The following is a 24627-nucleotide window of genomic DNA, read 5'->3' as shown; positions in this document are numbered from 1 at the left end:
GGGTAGGGACAGGCAACTTATGGTTGGGTCCAATGACAACACATGTCCTTTTTACAGACTTTGAAAATTGGTGTGGAATGTGTATTAGCTAGCTTCCCATTGCTATGACCAGATCACTGACATTATAAAATTATAAAGACAAATGATTCATGTTGGCTTCTGTTGTCAGAGGCATCCATCCATGGCTCTGTTGGTTTGGACCTGTGGAGATTTAGAGCATCATGGGAGCTTGTAGTAGAACAGAGCTGCTTACCACATAGTGGCCAGGAAGCATAGAAAAGAGAAGACGAGTCCCAGTGTCTCCTTCAATGGCATGCCCCCAGTGACCTAAGTTTCTCCCACTAGGCAGTAAATAGCACCTTACCCTGAGACTTTTTGGTTGGCTTTGTTCTGATAGCTTCTGGCAGTTGGCACTCTGCTGCACTGTTCTTTTCCACAGTGTTAGGTTTCTCTCTTGGCCTGTGCTTTAGCTCTGCAGCTCTCTGCTCTGTGTAATCAACACCACCAGCTGTTTCTGCACCCACAAGTTGCCGGCACAAGTATGAAGGAAACAAGTCGGTAGCCATCTGATGCAGAAGCTGTCCTGTGGACTGTGCATCGCAGTACAGCTGTCACAGGCTCTCTTCATGTGCTGTATCTTGAGCACAAAGATGACATGTGATCCACCAATCAGAAGCACAGGCAAGGAAGGGTTCTGGTGTCATGACACTTGCTTTTCTCATTCTGCTCTGACAAAATGCCTGATGATAGGAATTTAAGGGAAGACGGAATTATGCTGGCTCAGAGTGCTGCCAGTCTGCCATGGAAGCAGGAGCAATGAGAGGGAACACTGGGGCTCAGCTTACTTTCTGAGTCCAGGACCCCAGCAAAAGGATGGTGATGCTCATATTCAGGGTAGGATTTCCTACCTTGGTGAACTAGACATTCAGGGGTAGCCTGGAGCAGGCCAAGGTTATTTTAAGCATTTTCAGCTTGATTATCCCCATTCCTCATTGAAATGTCTATAAATATTCCCACCCACACTATATCCATCTGATCCAGCCAGTCCTGACTTCCACTCAGAGCCACTTATGACTCTGTGCGCCTCCTCCATTCCTTTGTGTTCTATAGCAAGTATCTCCTGATTCATAGAAATCACCTTTTTGGGAGTTGGGGATTTAGCTTAGTGGTAGAGAGCAAGCGCAAGGCCCTGGGTTCGGTCCCCAGCCCCGAAAAAAAAAAGAAATCACCTTTTCTACTAAGAAAAAACTAAGTACCCAAGACCTATTTTATATCCCAATTAATTCATTATAAGCTTAGATAGCAGAAGTCAAAAAATATTTTTGAGGCTGGGCATGACAGAGCATGTCTGTCGTTCCTTTTAAACAATTTTACTACTGACTGTGGTCTTTGTGGTTATTGGGCTCCTCAGCCTGCTCTCTAGCTGTGGGTGTATCCTTGATCCTGTACCTGGCTCTAGCTTGCTGTGAGGAACATCCTGTATTTTTTAATGGTGAGAAAAGAATGAAATTTTAGGATGTTTGTTTTTTCTGAGCTTTCCTACATCATAAGTGAGAGCACTATACATCAAATTGTCATAAGGCAGAAAGCAACTGTGTTTAAAAGCTGGGATGGAGAGGGGTTGGGTAAGTGGATGAAGGAATTGGGGAGATGGATGTGGGTGGGTGAGGGTGGATGAGTTAGTATGTAGATTGAAATGTTAAAGAAAGTAAGAGGAAAAGAGGAAGAGATAGATGTGGAGCTGGAAGAAAAAAGGAATACAAGGGGCAAAGGGAGAGATGCCGATGTGGGAAGCTGAAGATGGAGGGAAATAAGGGAAGAAAAGATAAAGGGCAGAGGAGGCAGAGAGCTTGGTGGAGGAAAAAGGGACAGGAGCAGAGAGATTCAAAAAGAAGCAGAAGATTCCAGAGGAAGAGGAGGGAAAGGGGCAGGAGAAAAACGGAGGCAGATAGAAGTGGAAGAGGAAGACAAGGCAGATGGAAAGAGCTAGGATTTAAAGGTCACCACCAGGAGTCACCAAGTCCATCATCTCAGCTCTTCCCATGGCTGTGTTTCAATCTCCAGTGCACATAGCAGGCAATTATTTGTTTTTACGTTTTAGTTATTATTATTACTGCTCATATTTGTGGTTGTATGCAATAGCATGCTTGTGGACATCACAGAAAACTATTGAGTGGCTGTCTCTCTGTCCATTCCCCAAGGTAAGCTCTTTACCCTCAGAGCCATCTTCCTGGCTTCTTCTTTTTTCCTTTTTCTTTTTTCTTTTTTTCGGAGCTGGGGACCGAACCCAGGGCCTTGCGCTTGCTAGGCAAGCGCTCTACCACTGAGCTAAATCCCCAGCCCTATCTCCCTGGCTTCTTGACTGAAAACATATCCACACAGAACTCAGTGCTCATCTAAGTTTCTTTCCCTGTGCTCAGCTTTAAGGCCCCAGGTTGGCACGCTGTCTATTCCTCATGCATGTTTGCTTTTCCTGTTCCTTGACTGGCTGCATTGTCTTCCTCAGGCACTGGAACCTTTGGCCGAGTAAACCTGGTGAAGGAGAAGACAGGCAGGCGATACTGTGCCTTGAAGATTATGAGCATCCCAGATGTCATCCGCCTGAAGCAGGAACAACATGTGCAGAATGAGAAAGCAGTCCTGAAGGAAATAAACCACCCCTTCCTCATTAAACTGTGAGTTCCTGTCTCCTTCCTTCCTTCTTACCTCCTCACCTCCCTAAGGTTATTCTCTCAAGATTGCATTGTATGGGTGGTGTCAGGGCTGTAGCTCAGTGGATAGAGTGCTTTTAGCTCAGCTAATACAATGTTTATAGCTCAGTGACTACAGTGGTTGGTTTGTAGCTCAGTGGATATAAAACTTGTACCTCAGTTGATTGAGTCCTTATAGCTCAGTGGTAGAGCTTATCCCTCAGTTGGTAGAACAGTTGCAGCTCATTGTAATAAAGTGCTTGTAGCTCAGTGGGAAGAGTATTTACAGCTCACCTTATGGGGTGCTTACAGCTCAGTTGGTAGAGTGCTTGCAACTCAGCTAATACACTGCTTGTAGCTTAGTGGGAAGAGTGCTTGCAGAACAGTGGGTAGAGAGTCTATAGCTCGGTATGTAGAATGCTTTATAGCTCAGTGAAGTGAGGTGAGAGGTGCTATTCAGGCTTTGTCTTGATTTATAATTAATTGTATGTAACTATGCACATGAGCACAGTACCCACAAAGGCCACAGGAGAGTGTTATATTTCCTTGGAACTGTAGTTATAGGTGGTTGTGCACTGCTCAACTGGGTTCTTAGAATCCAGCTCACATCCTTAAAAGTAGCAAGTGCTGGGGTTGGGGATTTAGCTCAGTGGTAGAGCGCTTGCCTAGCAAGCGCAAGGCCCTGGGTTCGGTCCCCAACTCTGAAAAAAAGAAAAAAGAAAAAAAAAAGAGTAGCAAGTGCTCTTAAACTCTGGTCTGTCCCTCAAGCCTCAACTCATGAGTTTTTATAACAACTACTATTGTGTGACCTGACTAGGAGCCAAGATTCTAACAGTCTCTTCAAAGTTCATACCCCTGTAAAAGTTTAAAACCTGCATCTTTTGTTACAGCTTATAATCCAGGTGACAGAGTAAGCCTCATTTGATTTTCATATAAAACTCAATTGGCGATTTTTTCAATATTAAATCCTTTTTTTGAATTTTAGAAATATATATGTATATAAACATATAAATATTTATATACGTATATAGAATGTGAAGGTCCATATGGGCATATGCATGTGGAGATCTGAGAACATCTGCTGCCATTCCTTAGTTTAAACTAAGTGTTTGAGACAAGGCCTCCTGCTGGCCTGGGACTCAGAAAGCCCAGGGAGCCTCAGAGAAGGTAAATTACCCAGCATGGCATTATCAAAACACCACTGCATGATTGCCATGCTATTCTGGAGTCATCTGTGCTGTCAAAGCATGATATAAGTGCACTACAGTCAAAATTCATTAGAGTAGTGTAGAAACTAGACTGTCAGGACCTGGAGAGAAGGATCAGCGGTTAAGAGTGCTTGCTCCTTTTGCAGGGGACCTGGGTTTGGTTTCCAGCACTCATCTCTCAGCACACAGTAATCTGTAATTCTAACTTTGGGACACACACACACAAATAAAATACAAATAAATACATATTTTTTAAAATATTTGAAACACAGGGAACTTAAATTCCACACAGACTTCAGTATTAGCCAAAATGCATTCCTCTCAGCCACAGCACCAACTGAGGCTCATCACTCTGTGAGTGTTGTGTCCCAGTCTCCTCTTCTCTCCTTATGAGGACCCAGTTCCCTTAGGTCATATCTACCCCCAAAGACCTCATTTCCTCATCTAAAGACCCATCCCCACACAGCCCTGTCCCAAGATCCTTGGTATGTAGACTTTTAGTACAGGAATTCCGGCGGCATGAATCCTGAGCACTTAGCTAAAGTCAGACTAGACAACTCTACCCACTGCTGTGTAACTACACATGCCTTATAGGAATCTTTTCTTTTCTTTTCTTTCTTTTTTTTTTTGCTTTCTTTATTTTGCATTTACAGGATTCAGCAGGTGGGTTAAAAGTTAAAAACTAGGTCAAAGTGACTTAGTGCTATAGAGATTTGCACTTGGCCTGCATGCTGTACTCACAGCATGGCAGATCACGCTGTGTATCTGTCCAGCTGTGGGAACACAACTTAGCGGGTTGTGTTAGTGGGTCTTTGAACTTCAAAAGATGATATGCATGCTACTTAAGGTCTTTAAAGTCTTATATTCTGTCTTTAACTATGAACTCTTGTGAGGTCATCCATCCAATCTGTGCATGTTGCCTATGAAAAATGGAGTAGTCTGTCTTGAAGAAACACGGGGTGCTCAGCATAGTGGGAATGGCTTCAAATGGCTGATAAAAATGTCAGCTTACATTGCTGCAGGCATCTGGGCTTATTTACAAATGATTTTACCAAGAGTCAATATTAGGCTTAGCCTACTGTGCATGGCACTATTCCCAGGACAGGGAAAAATGTGTGGTAAGCTTCAACTATCAATTGGCATAACACAAAATTTCCTGGGAAAGGTTTCACTGAGGGATTTCCCACATCAGACCAGCCTGTGAATATGTCTGTGAGAGTGATCTAATTGATGATTGACAAGGACTCCACACACCATGGGTGGCACCATTCCCTAGGTACAATAATGGATGTACTGTCAATTTCACGCAGAAAGTTTGTGCTCTACATGAAGACCATGATCCCTCACCTTGTACACTCATTCCTTTAGGTCAGAAGGATGTGTACACAGAGGTCTAACAAGAAATGAAGTGTGGGGTGGGCTGTACTATTTACTCTTTTTTTTTGTTTGTTTGTTTGTTTTTTTATTAACTTGAGTATTTCTTATATACATTTCGAGTGTTATTCCCTTTCCCGGTTTCCGGGCAAACATCCCCCTAATCCCTCCCCCTCCCCTTCTTTATGGGTGTTCCTCTCCCCATCCTCCCCCCATTGCTGCCCTCCCCCCAACAATCTAGTTCACTGGGCATTCAGTCTTAGCAGGACCCAGGGCTTCCCCTTCCACTGGTGCTCTTACTAGGATATTCATTGCTACCTATGAGGTCAGAGTCCAGGGTCAGTCCATGTATAGTCTTTAGGTAGTGGCTTAGTCCCTGGAAGCTCTGGTTGTTTGGCATTGTTGTACATATGGGGTCACGAGCCCCTTCAAGCTCTTCCAGTTCTTTCTCTGATTCCTTCAACGGGGGTCCTATTCTCAGTTCAGTGGTTTGCTGCTGGCATTCGCCTCTGTATTTGCTGTATTCTGGCTGTGTCTCTCAGGAGAGATCTACATCCGGCTCCTGTCGGTCTGCACTTCTTTGCTTCATCCATCTTGTCTAATTGGGTGGCTGTATATGTATGGGCCACATGTGGGGCAGGCTCTGAATGGGTGTTCCTTCAGTCTCTGTTTTAATCTTTGCCTCTCCCTTCCCTGCCAAGGGTATTCTTTTTCCTCATTTAAAGAAGGAGTGAAGCATTCACATTTTGATCATCCATCTTGAGTTTCGTTTGTTCTAGGCATCTAGGGTAATTCAAGCATTTGGGCTAATAGCCACTTATCAATGAGTGCATACCATGTATGTCTTTCTGTGATTGGGTTAGCTCACTCAGGATGATATTTTCCAGTTCCAACCATTTGCCTACGAATTTCATAAAGTCATTGTTTTTGATAGCTGAGTAATATTCCATTGTGTAGATGTACCACATTTTCTGTATCCATTCCTCTGTTGAAGGGCATCTGGGTTCTTTCCAGCTTCTGGCTATTATAAATAAGGCTGCTATGAACATAGTGGAGCACGTGTCTCTTTTATATGTTGAGGCATCTTTTGGGTATATGCCCAAGAGAGGTATACCTGGATCCTCAGGCAGTTCAATGTCCAATTTTCTGAGGAACCTCCAGACTGATTTCCAGAATGTGAACCCCATTTTTTAATAGGGTTATTTGTCTCCCTGCGGTCTAACTCCTTGAGTTCTTTGTATATTTTGGATATAAGGCCTCTATCTGTTGTAGGAGTGGTAAAGATCTTTTCCCAATCTGTTGGTTGCCGTTTTGTCCTAACCACAGTGTCCTTTGCCTTACAGAAGCTTTGCAGTTTTATGAGATCCCATTTGTCGATTCTTGATCTTAGAGCATAAGCCATTGGTGTTTTGTTTAGGAAATTTTTTCCAGTGCCCATGTGTTCCAGATGCTTCCCTAGTTTTTCTTCTATTAGTTTGAGTGTGTCTGGTTTGATGTGGAGGTCCTTGATCCACTTGGACTTAAGCTTTGTACAGGGTGATAAGCATGGATCGATCTGCATTCTTCTACATGTTGACCTCCAGTTGAACCAGCACCATTTGCTGAAAATGCTATCTTTTTTCCATTGGATGGTTTTGGCTCCGTTGTCAAAAATCAAGTGCCCATAGGTGTGTGGGTTCATTTCTGGGTCTTCAATTCTATTCCATTGGTCTATCTGTCTGTCTCTGTACCAATACCACGCAGTTTTTATCACTATTGCTCTGTAATACTGCTTGAGTTCAGGGATAGTGATTCCCCCTGAAGTCCTTTTATTGTTGAGGATAGTTTTAGCTATCCTGAGTTTTTTGTTATTCCAGATGAATTTACAAATTGTTCTGTCTAACTCTTTGAAGAATTGGATTGGTATTTTGATGGGGATTGCATTGAATCTGTAGATCGCTTTTGGTAAAATGGCCATTTTTACTATATTAATCCTGCCAATCCATGAGCATGGGAGATCTTTCCATCTTCTGAGGTCTTCTTCAATTTCTTTCTTCAGAGTCTTGAAGTTCTTATTGTACAAATCTTTTACTTGCTTGGTTAAAGTCACACCGAGGTACTTTATATTATTTGGGTCTATTATGAAGGGTGTCATTTCCCTAATTTCTTTCTCGGCTTGTTTCTCTTTTGTGTAGAGGAAGGCTACTGATTTATTTGAGTTAATTTTATACCCAGCCACTAAAAGGTCCAGTGTGTCTGGGTGCCCTACTGCAGGTGGTGGGGGAATCCTCTCATCCTAGGGACTTATAGTTAGAGGGCTCTGTACACATTGCTTTGTGCCCTTGGAAAGCAATGTTTCTGAATGAAAACCTTGTGGTAGTTGTGAATGAATTACTTGGATGATATTAGATAGATAGATAGATAGATAGATAGATAGATAGATAGATAGATAGATAGATAGATAGATAATATATGTAGTGATAGTAGATAGATGTAGACAGACGATAGAGATGATAAAGATAGATCATGTATTGATGGACAATAGATGGTAGAAAGGTGATGGATGATTGGATAGATAGATTGAATAGCTAGATAATAGATGATTGTTGGATAGGTGGTGATACATATATACATATATGCATACGTAAATACATAGTCTTGGTTAAACTCATGGTGTTGGTGAAGGTCCCACCTAAGGCACCACCTCTTAGTATATGCTCCCCCTGTGAACTCGACTCTCAGGTTGTCTCAGTTTCAGCATCCTGTGAAGTTCTATTATCAACCTGCATCTACAGTTCATCTAAGTACAACCTTACCATCTGAGTGATACTTGCTGGTCAGCTTTGATTCTGTTGTGATAAAACAGTGACCCAGAAGGACTGACTGAGGGTAGGAAAGGGTTAACTTGGCTTTTCCTTTCCTGTCACAGGCCATCTGGGTGGGGAGTCAGAGCAGGAACCAGAAGCAGAAAGCTTTCATCCAGCCCAAGAAGCCCAATCCATGATGAGTGAGGCCTCCTATGTCAATTATCAAACAGGACACTTCCCACAGACACCCACAGGCCAATCTAATGTAGAAAATGCTTCACCGAGACCCTACCTAGGTGACTTCAGGCTGTGTTAGAACTGACAGCACATCTTCCCCCTGCTAGGGAGTGGTACCACCCACCGTGGGTGTCCATTCAATCAACTAATCAGCTAAATGAAGACCCTCCCCATAGACATGCCCACAGTCCAGGATGATATGGGGAATTCTTCACTGAGTACTTTCCCAAGTGACTCTGGGTCATAAAGATGACAGTTAAAGCTAACCAGGACATGTGCACATGTTTGCATCTGTTTGTGTGTTGATCTTGATATCTCTTTTTATATTTTGATATTTGCATATATGCACCTGTTAATGTCTGTGTATACCAGTATATTAATGGGAATATCTACCCTTATATATCTGGAATCTATATACATTATACATATCTTGTCATTAATGTCTGTCAATCACCAACATCCATCCGTAAGTGTCCATATCTGAGCACCCAACTCAACACCCATCATGCACTCTGTTGTGTCTCACAGGCTTTGGACAGACCATGACAACCGCTTCCTGTACATGCTGATGGAGTTTGTGCCTGGTGGTGAGCTGTTCACCTACCTGCGTAATCGTGGCCGCTTTTCCTCAGTTGCTGCAATCTTCTATGCCACAGAGATTGTGTGTGCCATAGAATACCTGCACTCCAAGGAAATCGTATACAGGGACCTGAAGCCTGAAAACATCCTTCTGGACAGGGAAGGACATATCAAACTCACTGACTTCGGCTTCGCCAAGAAACTGGTGGATAGGTGAGTGGGGACAGTCATGGGGTAATCAGAGGTGAATTAAAAAAAAGGTTTGATTTAAATGGGTGGGCAGAAAGGAGCAAGAAGATGCATGGTGGGCTCTGGTGTGATGCACCCTTCCCTCCATCTATTTTGATGGGTCTCCCATTTCTTTTCCCATTGATACCATAATAAAATAATTTTTAAAAGCAGCTTAAGGAAGAATAGGGATAAATATGCCAACAGGAGCATGTGTAGAGAACAACTGCTTACCTTGTAGTCACATATAGAAAAGCAAGCAGGAAGTAGAGCAGGGTTATTGTCTTAGTTAGGGTTTTACTGCTATGAACAGACACCATGAACAAGGCAACTCTTATAAAGGCAACATTTAATTAGGGCTGGCTTATACATTCAGAGACTCAGTCCATTATCATCAAGGCAAGGAGCATGGCAGCATGTAGGCAGGCATGGTGCAGTAGGAGCTGAAGAGTTCTGTATCTTCACCAGAAGGCTGCTAGAAGACTGGCTTTTAGACATCTAGGACGAGGGTCTCAAAGCCCATGTGCATAGTGACTCATATACTCCTAACAAGGCCACACCTACTGCAGTAGTTCCACTCCCTGGGCTGAATATATGCAAACCATCACATTTATCAAACCTTGAGCCCCACTGCTGGTGACCAGTGAGGCTCCACTTTACCTAAAGCTTGTCCAGAACCTTCCCAAACAGTGCTGCCTGCTGAACACCAAGTGTTAAAATACCTGAGCCTGTGGAGGGACAGTGCATATCTAGTGCACAACCATGAGAGTGGAGAGGCCCCTCCAGGTTGCAAGCAGAGGAGAAAATTATTGTGTCATCAAGGTGATTGAAAACTTGTACAGTCATACAATTTATCTATATACATTTATATATAACGATATATATGTATATATAATATATTTGTATACTATAGCTGAATCATAGGGCAGTTCAATTTTTTTAGTGTTCTATTTTTTTGCCATAAAGATGTATTTATTTTGTGTCTGTGTAGTGTGTATACGTGCATCACAGAGGCCGTAAGAGGGCATCAGATCCCCTAGAACTGGAGTTACAGGTGAATGTTAGCAGTCATATGGGTACTGGGTGTTGAACTCAGGTTCTCTGTAAGAGCAGGCATCAGTCTTATTAAGGCTGACATGCCTCTCCAGCCTCTGCCTTAGAGTTTTCTATTTGTAGAACTCTGTTCTTAGGGAGCTCTTTGCTGATAATGAGAAGATGGTGTCATGTTCCTGTTAACCCATAGCCAGGGGGTGGAGGGAAAGAAGGCTCAATATTGAGAGAATCAGGTACTTTTCAGCCTCAACAGGATGTCTGTGCTGGGGACAGATTCTCTATGGTCCCAGAATGGCTGTGGTGTGCTAAGTCCCCTTTACCAGCCAGACAGTCATTGGGGCATTTTGTAAAAATGAATGTATGCAGAGAGGTTCAAGGCTATAGAAACAAGTCAGAGCTAGAAAGTTCCACAGCCTGAGGCATGCAGGCCTCCAGCCTTGGGCAGACACAGAAAGACTCAGCTTTCAGTGGGGTAAGTGGAGCTGCCTCCGGTACAGTTACTTGTGGCCTCATCAGCTCTAGTGCTCTATCTGCCCTGATCTTGTTCTAAGTGAGTCAAGCTACAAAGTTCAAAATCTGCATTAATGGGCCCAGAGGAACACAGAATGTTGGGAACCTGTGACTGACTGACTTCTAGTTGATTCTGTTAGAGAGGGAGAGGAGACAATGGGAATATGTGCAGCCCAGGCTATTCTGACACTCACTAGGGAGCCAAGGATGACCTTGAACTCCTGATCCTCCTGTCTGGACCTCTGGAGTGCTGGTATGACAAGTGAGCATCTCCACATCTTGTTTATGCTTGGGGTGGAATCTGTGCTCAGTGCCTGCAAGGCAAGTCCTCTGCCCATTGAGCCACAAGTACTCAATCATGGACCTATAGTTCTATCCCTGCAAAAGTGTCTGAATTGAACTGTGCCACCTTTTTTTATTGCATTTTTATTTACATTTTAAATGTTAACCTATTTTTTGGTTTCCCCTCAGGAAACCCACTATCCCATTGCTCCACCTGCTTCTATGAGGGTACTCCCTCACCCACCCACCCACTCCCTCCCACCTCCCCACCCTGACATTCCTCTACACTGGGACATCGAGCCTTGAACCATGCTATCTTTTGCACCTGAGGTGGATCAGTTCTTTACAGATTCTGGACCTGAACCCTGTTTTGCACATTTCATCTCCACAACTTCTCTCCCCATCTGTTCCTAGTACTATACTGCACAGAAGCTCTTGAGTTTTGTGTCCTCTTCTCTGTTAGTTCCTTCCTGAGTCACTAGAATCTTTATTAGAAAGTCTTCCTGATATGTCCCTCTGTGGGTTTCAGGGTTGGAGCAAAAGGGATAGAACTGAGTAATGTATGAATTCAAGGAAACATGGAAGCTTGAAGATGTCTTAATAGAATCAGTTATTCCTCCTTTCTCTTCCTCTTCATGTCCTTGCCCTTTTTCTTTTTAATTGCAGACAAAATCTTGCCATGCAGCTCAGGCTCTCCCAGACCTCATTAGCCTTTGGCCTCAGCCTTCTGCGTAGTTGGATTGCCAAGGGGAGCCCTAGACTGAGCACAGAATTTTCCCTTTTTAAAAAAAGTTACTTTATTATTTTATGTGTGTGACTGTTGCCTGCATGTGTGTCTGTGTAACCCATGCATTCCTGGTACTGCTAGAGGTCAGAGAGGCCATCAGGTCCTCCTGAAACTGGAGTTATAGGTGGTCGTATCACCACCATGTGGATGCGCAGAATCGAACTCAGGTTCCCACAGGAACAAGTACTCTTACTCACTGAGCCATCTCTGGAGCCCACTTAAATAATTACAATTATTTATTTTGGATGGAGGAAAGTACAGTTCAGAGGTCAACTTACCAAACTTAGTGCTCTGCTACCGTGAGGGTCCCAGGTTGTCAAACTTGACACAATTGCCTTGACTGTTGAGTATCTCTGCTTCAATCACACTAGGCCAGCACTCTCTCAACTTTACCATGGTCCCAGCTCCAGAACATTTTGATCATATGTAAACATGAATCATGAAGCAGTCAATGCCAACTCTCCTCATTTGCCCCTCACAACCCTGTGGTGTGCCTCTCTGGATCTTCCTGGCCTACATACTTTACATATACAGCACCATTACAATATTTTTTTTACTTTTTGTGTCCAACTTATACAATGCCCTCTGTGTCTATCCATAAGATACCACCCGTCACACTTACTGCCCTTTTCATGGCTGAATAACATTTCTTTTTATGGTTGGACCACATGGGGTTTAGTAACCTTGTATAGCTTTATTTTTATTTGAACATTTCTTTTGAAGACAGAAACAATCATTTTTTCTATTTTATCTTTCTTTAAAAGAAACAATCAACTTTTTATTTTATGTACTCTGCAACTTGCAGATGTCAGCAGCTGTTTGCCACACCCATTGGCTCTTTTTAAATATAAATTAAAACTGGACATGGTAGGACATGCCTTTGATCCCAGCCAGCATTCCGTGGGCAGAGGAAGGTGGATTTCTGAGTTTGAGGCCAGCCTGGTCTGCAAGGCAGTCAGGGATACACAGAGAAACCCTGTCTCAAAAATACAGAGATTTTTGTTCTTTCAAATGGGGGTCTTTAAAATTATTCCTTTCTCCTGTGAGGACACAGTAGAAAGCCTGAAGCTGTAACTTTGTGGCATGATGCCCTGGGTTCTGTCCTCAGCACTGTAGGAGCTGCTGGTGGAAGAATAGGATGTAGTCTCCATCCCAGCAGGGAGAAATGGGGAAAATTTAAAAAAAAAAAAAAAGAAACAAGGGTTGGGGATTTAGCTCAGTGGTAAAGCGCTTGCCTAGCAAGCACAAGGCCCTGGGTTCGATCTTCAGCTCGGGGGGTGGGGGTGGGGGGTAGAAAAGAAACAAGCAAAAATCCTACATTTGTCCAAACATCCTACTGTTGGTATATCTTTCTTGCCTCTGGGTGGCACCAAAAGCCAAACCAACCCCCCACCCACACCCCCAATACCTACCACCTGTCCTAATTTCTTTTGACCAAAATCTTTCTTGATGAGGGATTGGAGAGAATTCTCAACATTCTGGAAATTTTTCTCTCCAGAAATGAGCTTGTTGGTACACAAACAGGAAGATAGTAGACTTACAGCGAAGTGCCAGCACTGCAGAGTTGATGAGTGAGAGGGGTCATTTTATTTTTTATTTCTTTGAGTTTTGACACAGGCTCCCTAATCCCAACATTTGGGAGGCAGAGGCAAGTGGATCTCTATGTATTTGAAACCAGCCTGGTCTACATAGCAAGTTCCAGGACAGCCAAGGCTATATAGAGAGACCTTGTCTCAAAATACACAAAAACTCTGAAGTCCTGATCCTCCTGCCTCTACCTCCATGCTATGCTGGAACTTGAACCCAGAGTCTACTGAACACCAGCCGTGTACTGTACCAAGTGAGTTACATCCCTGGCCCCTATCACTAATGTTAAAAATGATCAATACTGCATATTGATTTGTCCACCTCTCATTCCTTCTCTAGTATTCTTTCCACTACGTTCAGTTTTGTTTACTTTCTAAATATTTTTGTTTTAAGTTATGTGTCTCTCTGTGTATGTGCATGCAAGAGCATTGCTAGTAGAGGACAAGAAGTGATCATGGGATTATCTATTAACTAAATTAAATGTAAGTTAATGCTTGTAAGTAAGACATCCAGCAAAGAACATGCCATTACAGGGTCGGTCTATGTTATGAATGCAGCAATTAGGGGTTTTGGTGGTCTATGCTTATAATCCAAGGAGTGGGCAAGTTTGAGGCCAGCCAGGGCTAAAAACAAGGAAAAGATTCTAGAATCAGCAGTGTTGTTGTATGCATGTATGCTGAGTGTTTGGACACATATCTGTCGTGGTACATGTGTGGGAGTCATAGGATAACTTTCTTTCCTACCCTTCAACTCAAGACAGGGTTTTTCTGTGTAGCCCTGGCTGTCCTGGAACTCACTCTGTAGAGCAGGCTGGCCCCAAACTCAGAGATCCACCTGCCTCTGCCTCCTGAGTGCTGGGATTAAAGGTGTGTGTCACCACCACCCAGCTTCTTCTACCTCTGATGTATATTGATCTTAGACTTGTACAACAATTTACCAGCTAAGCCATATTGAACACCCAGAGTTTGGATTTCATTAGTTTTATGGAACAGGTTTGTGTACCAAGGCCCATAGATCAGTCTGATATCAGAAATCATTCACTGATACCCTTCCCAGGGGATTCTGGATTGTGTCAGTTGACAGTTAAAGCTCATAGCACAGCTCCCCTTTGCTTGGGGAATGAATCTGCCCATGGTGACTATGACTTGTGCCTCTAATACTTGCATGTCATAGAATCTTATACTTGTCACATCATTGATGCTCAGAAACTTTTAGATTTGGGAACATTGCAGTTTCTTTCAGTTAGAAATGTTCAACCTGTATGGCCATATGTTAATTTTTTGCACAATGCCACACATGCAATGTGGTCTTTATCACTGTATCTTTTAGCACTTTCCAAGTTTCATGGGTTCATCCTTTTGTCATCCCCACAGGACATGGACTCTCTGTGGGACACCGGAATACCTTGCCCCAGAAGTTATCCAGAGCAAAGGTCATGGAAGAGCTGTGGACTGGTGGGCATTGGGCATCCTTATATTCGAGATGCTGTCTGGGTGAGTGACCCTCCTCACAGATGTTGCTGCGTACCCAGTGTCTCCTTCACATCCTATGAAGAACCTTAGCATCTCCTTTCTCCTAAGTTTGCAGACACTTGGCATGTGGATGCACTCACATACCCTACTGTCAAGATTTGGAGGGTAATTGGGTGTTTACTTTGCTTAAATAAGACTTTAAATTTTCATAGATATTCATAGTTCCTTCTGTATAACATCCATCTTCTTTGTGTGATGGACACCCCAGGCTAAGCAGTACCTAAGGTGAACAAATGACACCAATCAGAAACAGCTTTATAAGTAGTGATGGAAGAGCAGATGAGGAAGACGAGGTTGAGTTTTTTTTTCCACCCTAAATTCCCTCTCTTGACAATGAACAAAATACAGGAATGACGGGCTCTGTCTCTGTCTCCCAGTTGATGGGAAGGTTGGTTGTTCCTGAGGGTCACTGGTCTCTGTGGAGCCTAGTATATACCTGATAAAAATTGCGTAAACATTGAAAACAAGATTCCCACAGATCTAGGTATAGCTGGAGGAATTGGGGGCCAACACCATGGCAGAGTTATTGGCTCCTCTGAGGAGGTGACAGTTTTTCCAGCCCCAGGAGCTTTTCTCTGGTATTGAGATAAAGGAAAGGTCATTCTTTGTGGATCAAACCAGGTAGAAAAAAGCTTGGAGGATTTTACTAAAATAGTATGAGATCTGTCAAGAGAAAGCATCTACCTACCCACCCACCAATCATCCATCTGTCTATTCACCTACCCACCCATCTATCCATCCATCAAATTACCCACCCACCCACTAACCCATCCATTCATCTATACACAAGTCTATTCACCTACCTATCCCATTAATCTACCCACCTACCCTTCCATCTATCCACTCTTCCTGCTCCTGGAGGTACCAGGTGTGCTTGGCTTTTGTGGCCCCATCCCCCCATATTCAAAGGGCTACTGTGAGTCTGCATCTACTTTTTAGTCTGTCATGAGGTCACTGTCATTGCATTTAGGGTCATCTGCAGCCAGGGTGTGCTCATGTCAAGATCTTCCACTCCTCTAGGCAGAGACCTTACATGCAAGTGATGTCACAGTCATATATTCTGAAAAATGTGCACATATTGTGTGTGTGTGTGTGTGTGTGTGTGTGTGTGTGTGTGTAATCCATGAAGTATATTTTCTTAAATATAAAACCACATTTATTTATATACAACATAATTTATAATACACACAGTGTATTCAGTGATCCAGTGATCCAACTTCCTTCTATTAAGCCTGGCCTCTTGAAGGTTTATAACAATCACTTCCACCCCTTGCTGAGGAGGAAGCTATTAACTGAAGCTCTTTGGGGGTCCTCAGGACCCTCTATGCCCTCTCTCTCCTCCTGTGGCTAAGATCATCTATTTCCCATCTCTCTTCAGATGGCCATGTTGCCAGTTGTGGAGCATCGTATCCATTTGACACAATTTTTTTGCCTCCATTAAGCAAAAATAATAGTTGCTACAAAATAGATAAAATTCTGTATTTAACTCTCTACTAAATATCCATGCTTCTCTCTGTGACAGGTTTCCCCCATTTTTCGATGACAACCCATTTGGGATTTACCAGAAAATCCTTGCATGCAAAATAGATTTCCCCAGACAATTGGATTTCACCTCTAAGTAAGTGCACTCCCAGTTTCCTGCCCTGTTCCCATGTCTATTTTCAAAGTTTTGTGAAATCACACTGAAAGCACACACTCCTGGCAAACTCTGAATCAGTGCAATTATGTCAGTCATTTGTTTCCACCAGGAAGGGAAAATGTTTCAGTTATTCTCATTTTACTAAGATTTAATATAAAAAAGGCCTGTTCCATATCTCATATCTTTTGAGATGGACAGTGTTGAAATTAATACAGATTTGGAACTAATTATGTACGTTTGTCCATCCATTCATCCTTCCCTCTATCCTTCTATCTGTTTATTTCATTTATTAGTTATTAATTAGTCTGTTGATACAGGGTCTCAGTTTATAGCCCTAGCTAGGCTGGAACCAGGCTAACCTTGAACTCATAGATATCTGACCCTGAGTGTTGACATAAAAAGTATGCACCACCATACACAGCTTCTTAATGAACTTTTTTAAGTTCATTAAACTTGTTTAAATTTTTAACTTTTCCTTAAACTGTTAACATGGGCTTAATGGAGAAAGTTAGTTTTTTGGAGGTAGGACCTTGAAGGAGACAGTAGAGCCCTAGATCCTTCTTCATGATCATTTCCATGTATAAATCCAGTATTTTTAATTAATTTTTGAGACAATTTCATACAAACATATGGTGTGTTTTAATGGCATTGGTTTATTTACTGAGCTAGGAGACCCCCCCCCCCATGAATGAAGCTCTGTGGTACCATAAGAGTTAATTTTTCTTCATGTTTTTGGTTATTTCTCTTATTTAAATTGCACATATCATAAAGAATTCTTTTTTAATTAATTATTTTGTTTATATTTCAAATGTTATCCCTCTTCCTGGTCTCCCCTCCATGAATCTCCCACCCCAACCCCCTTCCATTTACTTCTAAGAGGGTGCTCTCCCACCCACCTACTCCCATCTCACCCCTTTAAGCATCTCCCCCCTCTGGAGCATCAAGCCTACACCAGACCAAGTGCCTCCCCTCCCACATATGTTCTCTGCTACATATGTAAAGGGAGCCGTGGACCAGCCCATGTATACTCTTTGGTTGGTGGTTTAGTCCCTGGGAACTCTGAGTGGTCTCGTTAATTGATACTGTTGTTCTTCCTATGGGGTTGCCATCCCCTTCAGCTCCTTCAGCCCTTCGCCTAATTCTTCCATTGGGATCTCCGGGTTCAGTCCAATGGTTGGCTGTGAGTATCTGCATCTGTCTTAATCAGGTATTGGCAGAGCCTCTCAGAGGGCAACCATACCAGGCTCCTGTCTGCAAGCACTTCTTGGCATCAAGATAGTATCTGGGTTTGGTGTCTGCTGATAGGATAGATCCCAAGGTCTCTGGATGGCCTTTTCTTCAGCCTCTGCTCCATTTTTGCCCCTTTAGTCAGGGACAATTCTGGGTAAAAAGAATTAATTAATCTTTTTTTTTTACAGTCCAGACTGTATTCCCCTCCAAATCCACCCTCTGACTGTTCTACATCTCATACCTCCTCCCCCCTCCCTGTCTCCATGAGGATGTCTCCCCGACCCTCACCCCCACCCCTACCCCAACCCCACCAGACCTCCCCACTCCCTGGGGCCTCCAGTCTCTCCAGGTTTAGGTGCATCTTCTCTCACTGAGGCCAGACCAGGCAGTCTTCTGCTGTATATGTATTGGGGGCCTTGTATCAGATGGTCTATGCTGCCTGGTTGGTGGCTCAGTGTCTGAGAGAACTCAGGGTCCAGGTTAGTTGAGACTGCTGGTCTTCTTATAGGGTCTCTGCCCTTCTCAGCTTCTTCCAGCTTTTCCCTAATTCAACTAGAGGGGTCAACAGTTTCTGTTCATTGGCTGGGTACACATATCTGCATCTGACACTTTCAGCTGCTTGTTGGGTCTTTCAGAGGGCAGTCATGATAGGTCCCTTTTTGTGAACGACCCATAGCTTCAGTAATGATGTCAGGCCTTGGGGCCTCTTCTTGAGCTGGATCCCACTTTGGGCCTGTCACTGGATCTTCTTTTCCTCAGGATCTTCTCCATTTCCATCCCTGCATTTCTTTCAGACAGGAAGAATTATGGGTCAGAGTTTTGACTGTGGGGATAGCAACCCCATCCCTCACTTGATGCCCTGTCTTTCTGCTGGAAGTGGAGTCTACAAGTTTCCTCTCACCACTGTAGGGCATTTCATCTAAGGTCCCTCCCTTTAAGTCCTGAGAGTCTCTCACATCTCAGGCCTCTGGTACAGTCTAGTGTCACCCACCTCCTACCTCTCAGGTTCCCTGTTTCCATTCTTTCTGCTAACCCTCAGGGCTTCAGTCCTGTTCCCCTCACCCAATACTTGATCATGTTCCCCTCTTCCCCTCCTTGTTCCCTTTCCCACCCACGTCCTTCCCTCCTCCCTGCTGTGGTTGCTTTCTTGTCCCTCCCAAATGGGATTGAGGCATCCTCACTTGGGCCCTTCAGCTTGTTAACCTTCTTGAGTTCTGTGGTATTGTAATCTGGGTATTCTGTACTATTTTTTTTTGCTAATATCCACTTATTAGTGAGTACATACCATGCATGACTTTTAGGTCTGAGATACTTCACTCAGGATGATATTTTCTAGTTCCATTTGCCTGCAAAACTCAGGATGTCCTCTTTCTTAATAGCTGAGTAGTATTCCATTGTGAAAATGAACCACATTTTATGTATCCATTCTTCTGTTGTGGGACATCTGGGTTGATAGCTGAAGCTTTGTGAATATTTTCAGATGGGTGGTGACCCTGTCCGTCTACTGGAGGCCATGTCCATCTACTGCATATGGTCTCTTCAGGTTCTCTCTCCCTACTGTTGGGTATTTGAGCTGATGTCATCCCCACTGGGTCCTGGGAGCCTCTCACATCCCTGGCATCTGGGACTTTCTAGTGTTTGCCCAAATTCCCCACCCTCCACTGCTACTTATTTCTATTCATTCTCCTGGCCCTCTAGACCTTCTCTTCCCATACGTGGTTCTGCCCTCCTTTTTTTCCTCCCCAGCCCTTCTTCCTTCTCTCCTTTGCCTTCCATGATTATTTTGTTCCCCCTTCTACTTGGGATTAAAGCATCCATATTTTGGGCTTCCTTCTTGTTAAGCTTCATATGGTTGCTGAGTTGTATCATGGGTATTCTGAGATTTGGGGCTAATATCCACTTATCAGTGATTACATGCCATATATATCCTTTTGGGTTTTACCTCACTCAGGATGATATTTTCTTTTTTTTTTCTTTTTTCTTTTTTCTTTTCTTTTTTTTTTTTTTGGAGCTGGGGACCGAACCCAGGGCCTTGCGCTTGCTAGGCAAGTGCTCTACCACTGAGCTAAATCCCCAACCCCAGGATGATATTTTCTAGTTCCATCCATTTGTCCACAAAGTTTGTCATCATTTCAAGTATCCATTCCTCTGTTGAAGGGCATCTGGGTTCTTTCCAGCTTCTGGCTATTATAAATAAGGCTGCTATGAACATAGTGGAGCACGTGTCTTTGTTGTATGTTGGGGCATCTTTTGGGTATATGCCCAAGAGAGGTATAGCTGGGTCCTCAGGTAGTGAAATGTCCAAGTTTCTGAGGAACCTCCAGACTGATTTCCAGAATGGTTGTACCAGTCTGCAATCTCACCAACAATGGAGGAGTGTTCCTCTTTCTCCACATCCTAGCCAGCATCTGCTGTCACCTGAGTTTTTGATCTTAGCATTCTGACTGGTGTGAGGTGGAATCTCAGGGTTGTTTTGATTTGCATTTCCCTGATGACTAAGGATGTTGAACATTTCTTTAGGTGTTTCCCAGCCATTCAATATTCCTCAGCTGAGAATTCTTTGTTTAGCTCTGTACCCCATTTTAAATTGGGTTATTTGATTAACCCTCTATGGGATGTAAGGTTAGTAAAGATCTTTTCCCAATCTGTTGGTTGCCATTTTGTACTAATGACAGTGTCCTTTACCTTACAGAAGCTTTTCAGTTTCATGAGGTTCCATTTGTCAATTCTTGATCTTAGAGCATAAGCCATTGGTATTCTGTTCAGGAAAATTTCCCCTGTACTGATGTGTTCAAGGCTCTTCCCCACTTTTTCTTCTATTAGTTTAAGTGTATCTGGTTTTATGTGGAGGTTTTTGATCCACTTGGACTTGAGCTTTGTACAAGGAGATAAGAATGGGTCCATTTGCATTCTTCTACATACAGACCACCAGTTCGACTAGCACCATTTGTTGAAAATGCTATCTTTTTTCCACTGTATGGTTTTAGCTCCTTTGTCAAAGATCAAGTGACCATAGGTGTGTGGGTTCATTTCTGGGTCTTCAATTCTATTCCATTGATTGACCTGTCTGTCTCTGTACCAGTACCATACAGTTTTTATAACTATTGCTCTGTAATACTGCTTGAGGTCAGAGGTAGTGAGTCTCCCATAAGTTCTTTCATTGTTAAAAATAGTTTTCACTATACTGGGTTTATTTTGTTATTCTACATGAAGTTGAGAATTGCTCTATATCTGTGAAGGATTGAGTTGTAATTTTAATGGAGATTGTATTGAATCTGTAGATTGCTTTTGGCAAGATGACATTTTTACTATATTAATTCTACCAGTCCATGGACATGGGAGATCTTTCCATGTTCTGAGATGTTTTTCAGTTTTTTTTCTTCAGAGACTTGAAATACTTGTCATACAGATCTTTCACTTGCGTGGTGAGAATCACACCAAGATATTTTATACTATTTGTGACTATTGTGAAGGGTGTTGTTTCCTTAATTTCTTTCTCAGCCCATTTATCCTTTGTATAGAGGAAGGATACTGATTTGCTGGTGTTAATTTTATATCTGGCCACTTTGCTGAAGTCGTTTATCAGATGTAGGAGTTTTCTAGTAGAATTTTTGGGGTCGCTTATGTATACTATCATATCATCTGCAAATAGTAATATTTTGACTTCTTCCTTTCCAATTTGTATCCCTTTGACATCCTTTTGTTGTCAGATTGCTCTGGCTAGGACTTCTAGTACTATATTGAATAAATAGGGAGGGAGTGGGCAGCCTTGTCTAGTCCTGGATTTTAGTGGGATTTCTTCAAGTTTCATTTCATTTAGTTTAATGTTTGCTGTATATTGCTTTTACTATGTTTAGGTATGGTCTTTGAATTCTTGATCTTTCCAATACTTTTTTCCAATACTTTTAACATAAAGGGGTGTTGTATTTTGTCAAAGGCTTTTTCAGCATCTAATGAGATAACCACGTGGTTTTTTTCTTTGAGTTTGCTTATATAGTGGATTACATTGATGGGTTTCCATATATTGAACCATCCCTGCATCCCTGGGATGATGCCTACTTGATCATGGTTATTTTTTTTTTTTATTAACTTGAGTATTTCTTATATACATTTCGAGTGTTATTCCCTTTCCCGGTTTCCGGGCAAACATCCCCCTCCCCCCTCCCCTTCCTTATGGGTGTTCCCCTCCCAACCCTCCCCCCATTGCCGCCCTCCCCCCATAGACTAGTTCACTGGGGGTTCAGTCTTACCAGGACCCAGGGCTTCCCCTTCCACTGGTGCTGTTACTAGGATATTCATTGCTACCTATGGGGTCAGAGTCCAGGGTCAGTCCATGTATAGTCTTTAGGTAGTGGCTTAGTCCCTGGAAGCTCTGGTTGCTTGACATTGTTGTACTTTTGGGGTCTCGAGCCCCTTCAAGCTCTTCCAGTTCTTTCTCTGATTCCTTCAACGGGGGACCTATTCTCAGTTCAGTGGTTTGCTGCTGGCATTCGCCTCTGTATTTGCTGTATTCTGGCTGTGTCTCTCAGGAGAGATCTACATCCGGCTCCTGTCGGTCTGCACTTCTTTGCTTCATCCATCTTGTCTAATTGGGTGGCTGTATATGTATGGGCCACATGTGGGGCAGGCTCTGAATGGGTGTTCCTTCAGTCTCTGTTTTAATCTTTGCCTCTCCCTTCCCTGCCAAGGGTATTCTTTTTCCTCATTTAAAGAAGGAGTGAAGCATTCACATTTTGATCATCCGTCTTGAGTTTCGTTTGTTCTAGGGATCTAGGGTAATTCAAGCATTTGGGCTAATAGCCACTTATCAATGAGTGTATACCATGTATGTCTTTCTGTGAGTGGGTTAGCTCACTCAGGATGATATTTTCCAGTTCCAACCATTTGCCTACGAATTTCATAAACTCGTTGTTTTTGATAGCTGAGTAATATTCCATTGTGTAGATGTACCACATTTTCTGTATCCATTCCTCTGTTGAAGGGCATCTGGGTTCTTTCCATTTTCTGGCTATTATAAATAAGGCTGCGATAAACATAGTGGAGCACGTGTCTCTTTTATATGTTGAGGCATCTTTTGGGTATATGCCCAAGAGAGGTATAGCTGGATCCTCAGGCAGTTCAATGTCCAATTTTCTGAGGAACCTCCAGACTGATTTCCAGAATGGTTTTACCAGTCTGCAATCCCACCAACAATGGAGGAGTGTTCCTCTTTCTCCACATCCTCGCCAGCATCTGCTGTCACCTGAGTTTTTGATCTTAGCCAATCGCACTGGTGTGAGGTGAAATCTCAGGGTTGTTTTGATTTGCATTTCCCTTATGACTAAAGATGTTGAACATTTCTTTAGGTGTTTCTCAGCCATTCGGCATTCCTCAGCTGTGAATTCTTTGTTTAGCTCTGAGCCCCATTTTTTAATAGGGTTATTTGTTTCCCTGCGGTCTAACTTCTTGAGTTCTTTGTATATTTTGGATATAAGGCCTCTATCTGTTGTAGGATTGGTAAAGATCTTTTCGCAATCTGTTGGTTGCTGTTTTGTCCTAACCACAGTGTCCTTTGCCTTACAGAAGCTTTGCAGTTTTATGAGATCCCATTTGTCGATTCTTGATCTTAGAGCATAAGCCATTGGTGTTTTGTTCAGGAAATTTTTTCCAGTGCCCATGTGTTCCAGATGCTTCCCTAGTTTTTCTTCTATTAGTTTGAGTGTGTCTGGTTTGATGTGGAGGTCCTTGATCCACTTCGACTTAAGCTTTGTACAGGGTGATAAGCATGGATCGATCTGCATTCTTCTACATGTTGCCCTCCAGTTGAACCAGCACCATTTGCTGAAAATGCTATCTTTTTTCCATTGGATGGTTTTGGCTCCTTTGTCAAAAATCAAGTGACCATAGGTGTGTGGGTTCATTTCTGGGTCTTCAATTCTATTCCATTGGTCTATCTGTCTGTCTCTGTACCAATACCATGCAGTTTTTATCACTATTGCTCTGTAATACTGCTTGAGTTCAGGGATAGTGATTCCCCCTGAAGTCCTTTTATTGTTGAGGATAGCTTTAGCTATCCTGGGTTTTTTGTTATTCCAGATGAATTTGCAAATTGTTCTGTCTAACTCTTTGAAGAATTGGATTGGTATTTTGATGGGGATTGCATTGAATCTGTAGATTGCTTTTGGTAAAATGGCCATTTTTACTATATTAATCCTGCCAATCCATGAGCATGGGAGATCTTTCCATCTTCTAAGGTCTTCTTCAATTTCTTTCCTCAGTGTCTTGAAGTTCTTTTTTTTTTTTTTTTTTTTTATTAACTTGAGTATTTCTTATATACATTTCGAGTGTTATTCCCTTTCCCGGTTTCCGGGCAAACATCCCCCTCCCCCCCCCCTTCCTTATGGGTGTTCCCCTCCCAACCCTCCCACCATTGCCGCCCTCCCCCCATAGACTAGTTCACTGGGGGTTCAGTCTTAGCAGGACCCAGGGCTTCCCCTTCCACTGGTGCTCTTACTAGGATATTCATTGCTACCTATGGGGTCAGAGTCCAGGGTCAGTCCATGTATAGTCTTTAGGTAGTGGCTTAGTCCCTGGAAGCTCTGGTTGCTTGGCATTGTTGTACTTTTGGGGTCTCGAGCCCCTTCAAGCTCTTCCAGTTCTTTCTCTGATTCCTTCAATAGGGGACCTATTCTCAGTTCAGTGGTTTGCTGCTGGCATTCGCCTCTGTATTTGCTGTATTCTGGCTGTGTCTCTCAGGAGCGATCTACATCCGGCTCCTGTCGGTCTGCACTTCTTTGCTTCATCCATCTAGTCCAATTGGGTGGCTGTATATGTATGGGCCAAATGTGGGACAGGCTCTGAATGGGTGTTCCTTCAGTCTCTGTTTTAATCTTTGCCTCTCCCTTCCCTGCCAAGTGTATTCTTTT

General features: G+C 43.0%; 1 protein-coding gene across 1 annotated transcript in view; it reads left to right on the top strand.

Annotated features, from left to right (window-relative positions):
- Prkx (protein kinase cAMP-dependent X-linked catalytic subunit) overlaps nt 1–24627 on the top strand; it is a 43331-nt gene that overhangs the window by 6181 nt on the left and 12523 nt on the right. The window contains exons 2-5 of the mRNA NM_001033963.2: nt 2507–2675; nt 8824–9087; nt 14695–14814; nt 16376–16471. Of these exons, the coding sequence (NP_001029135.1) occupies nt 2507–2675; nt 8824–9087; nt 14695–14814; nt 16376–16471 (649 nt within the window). The remainder of the gene's footprint in view (nt 1–2506; nt 2676–8823; nt 9088–14694; nt 14815–16375; nt 16472–24627) is intronic.

Source organism: Rattus norvegicus, chromosome X, assembly GCF_021556685.1.
Source record: "Rattus norvegicus strain SHRSP/BbbUtx chromosome X, alternate assembly SHRSP_T2T, whole genome shotgun sequence".
NCBI classification, from domain to species: Eukaryota; Metazoa; Chordata; class Mammalia; order Rodentia; family Muridae; genus Rattus; species Rattus norvegicus.
This window is presented reverse-complemented; position numbering and strand designations above follow the sequence as displayed.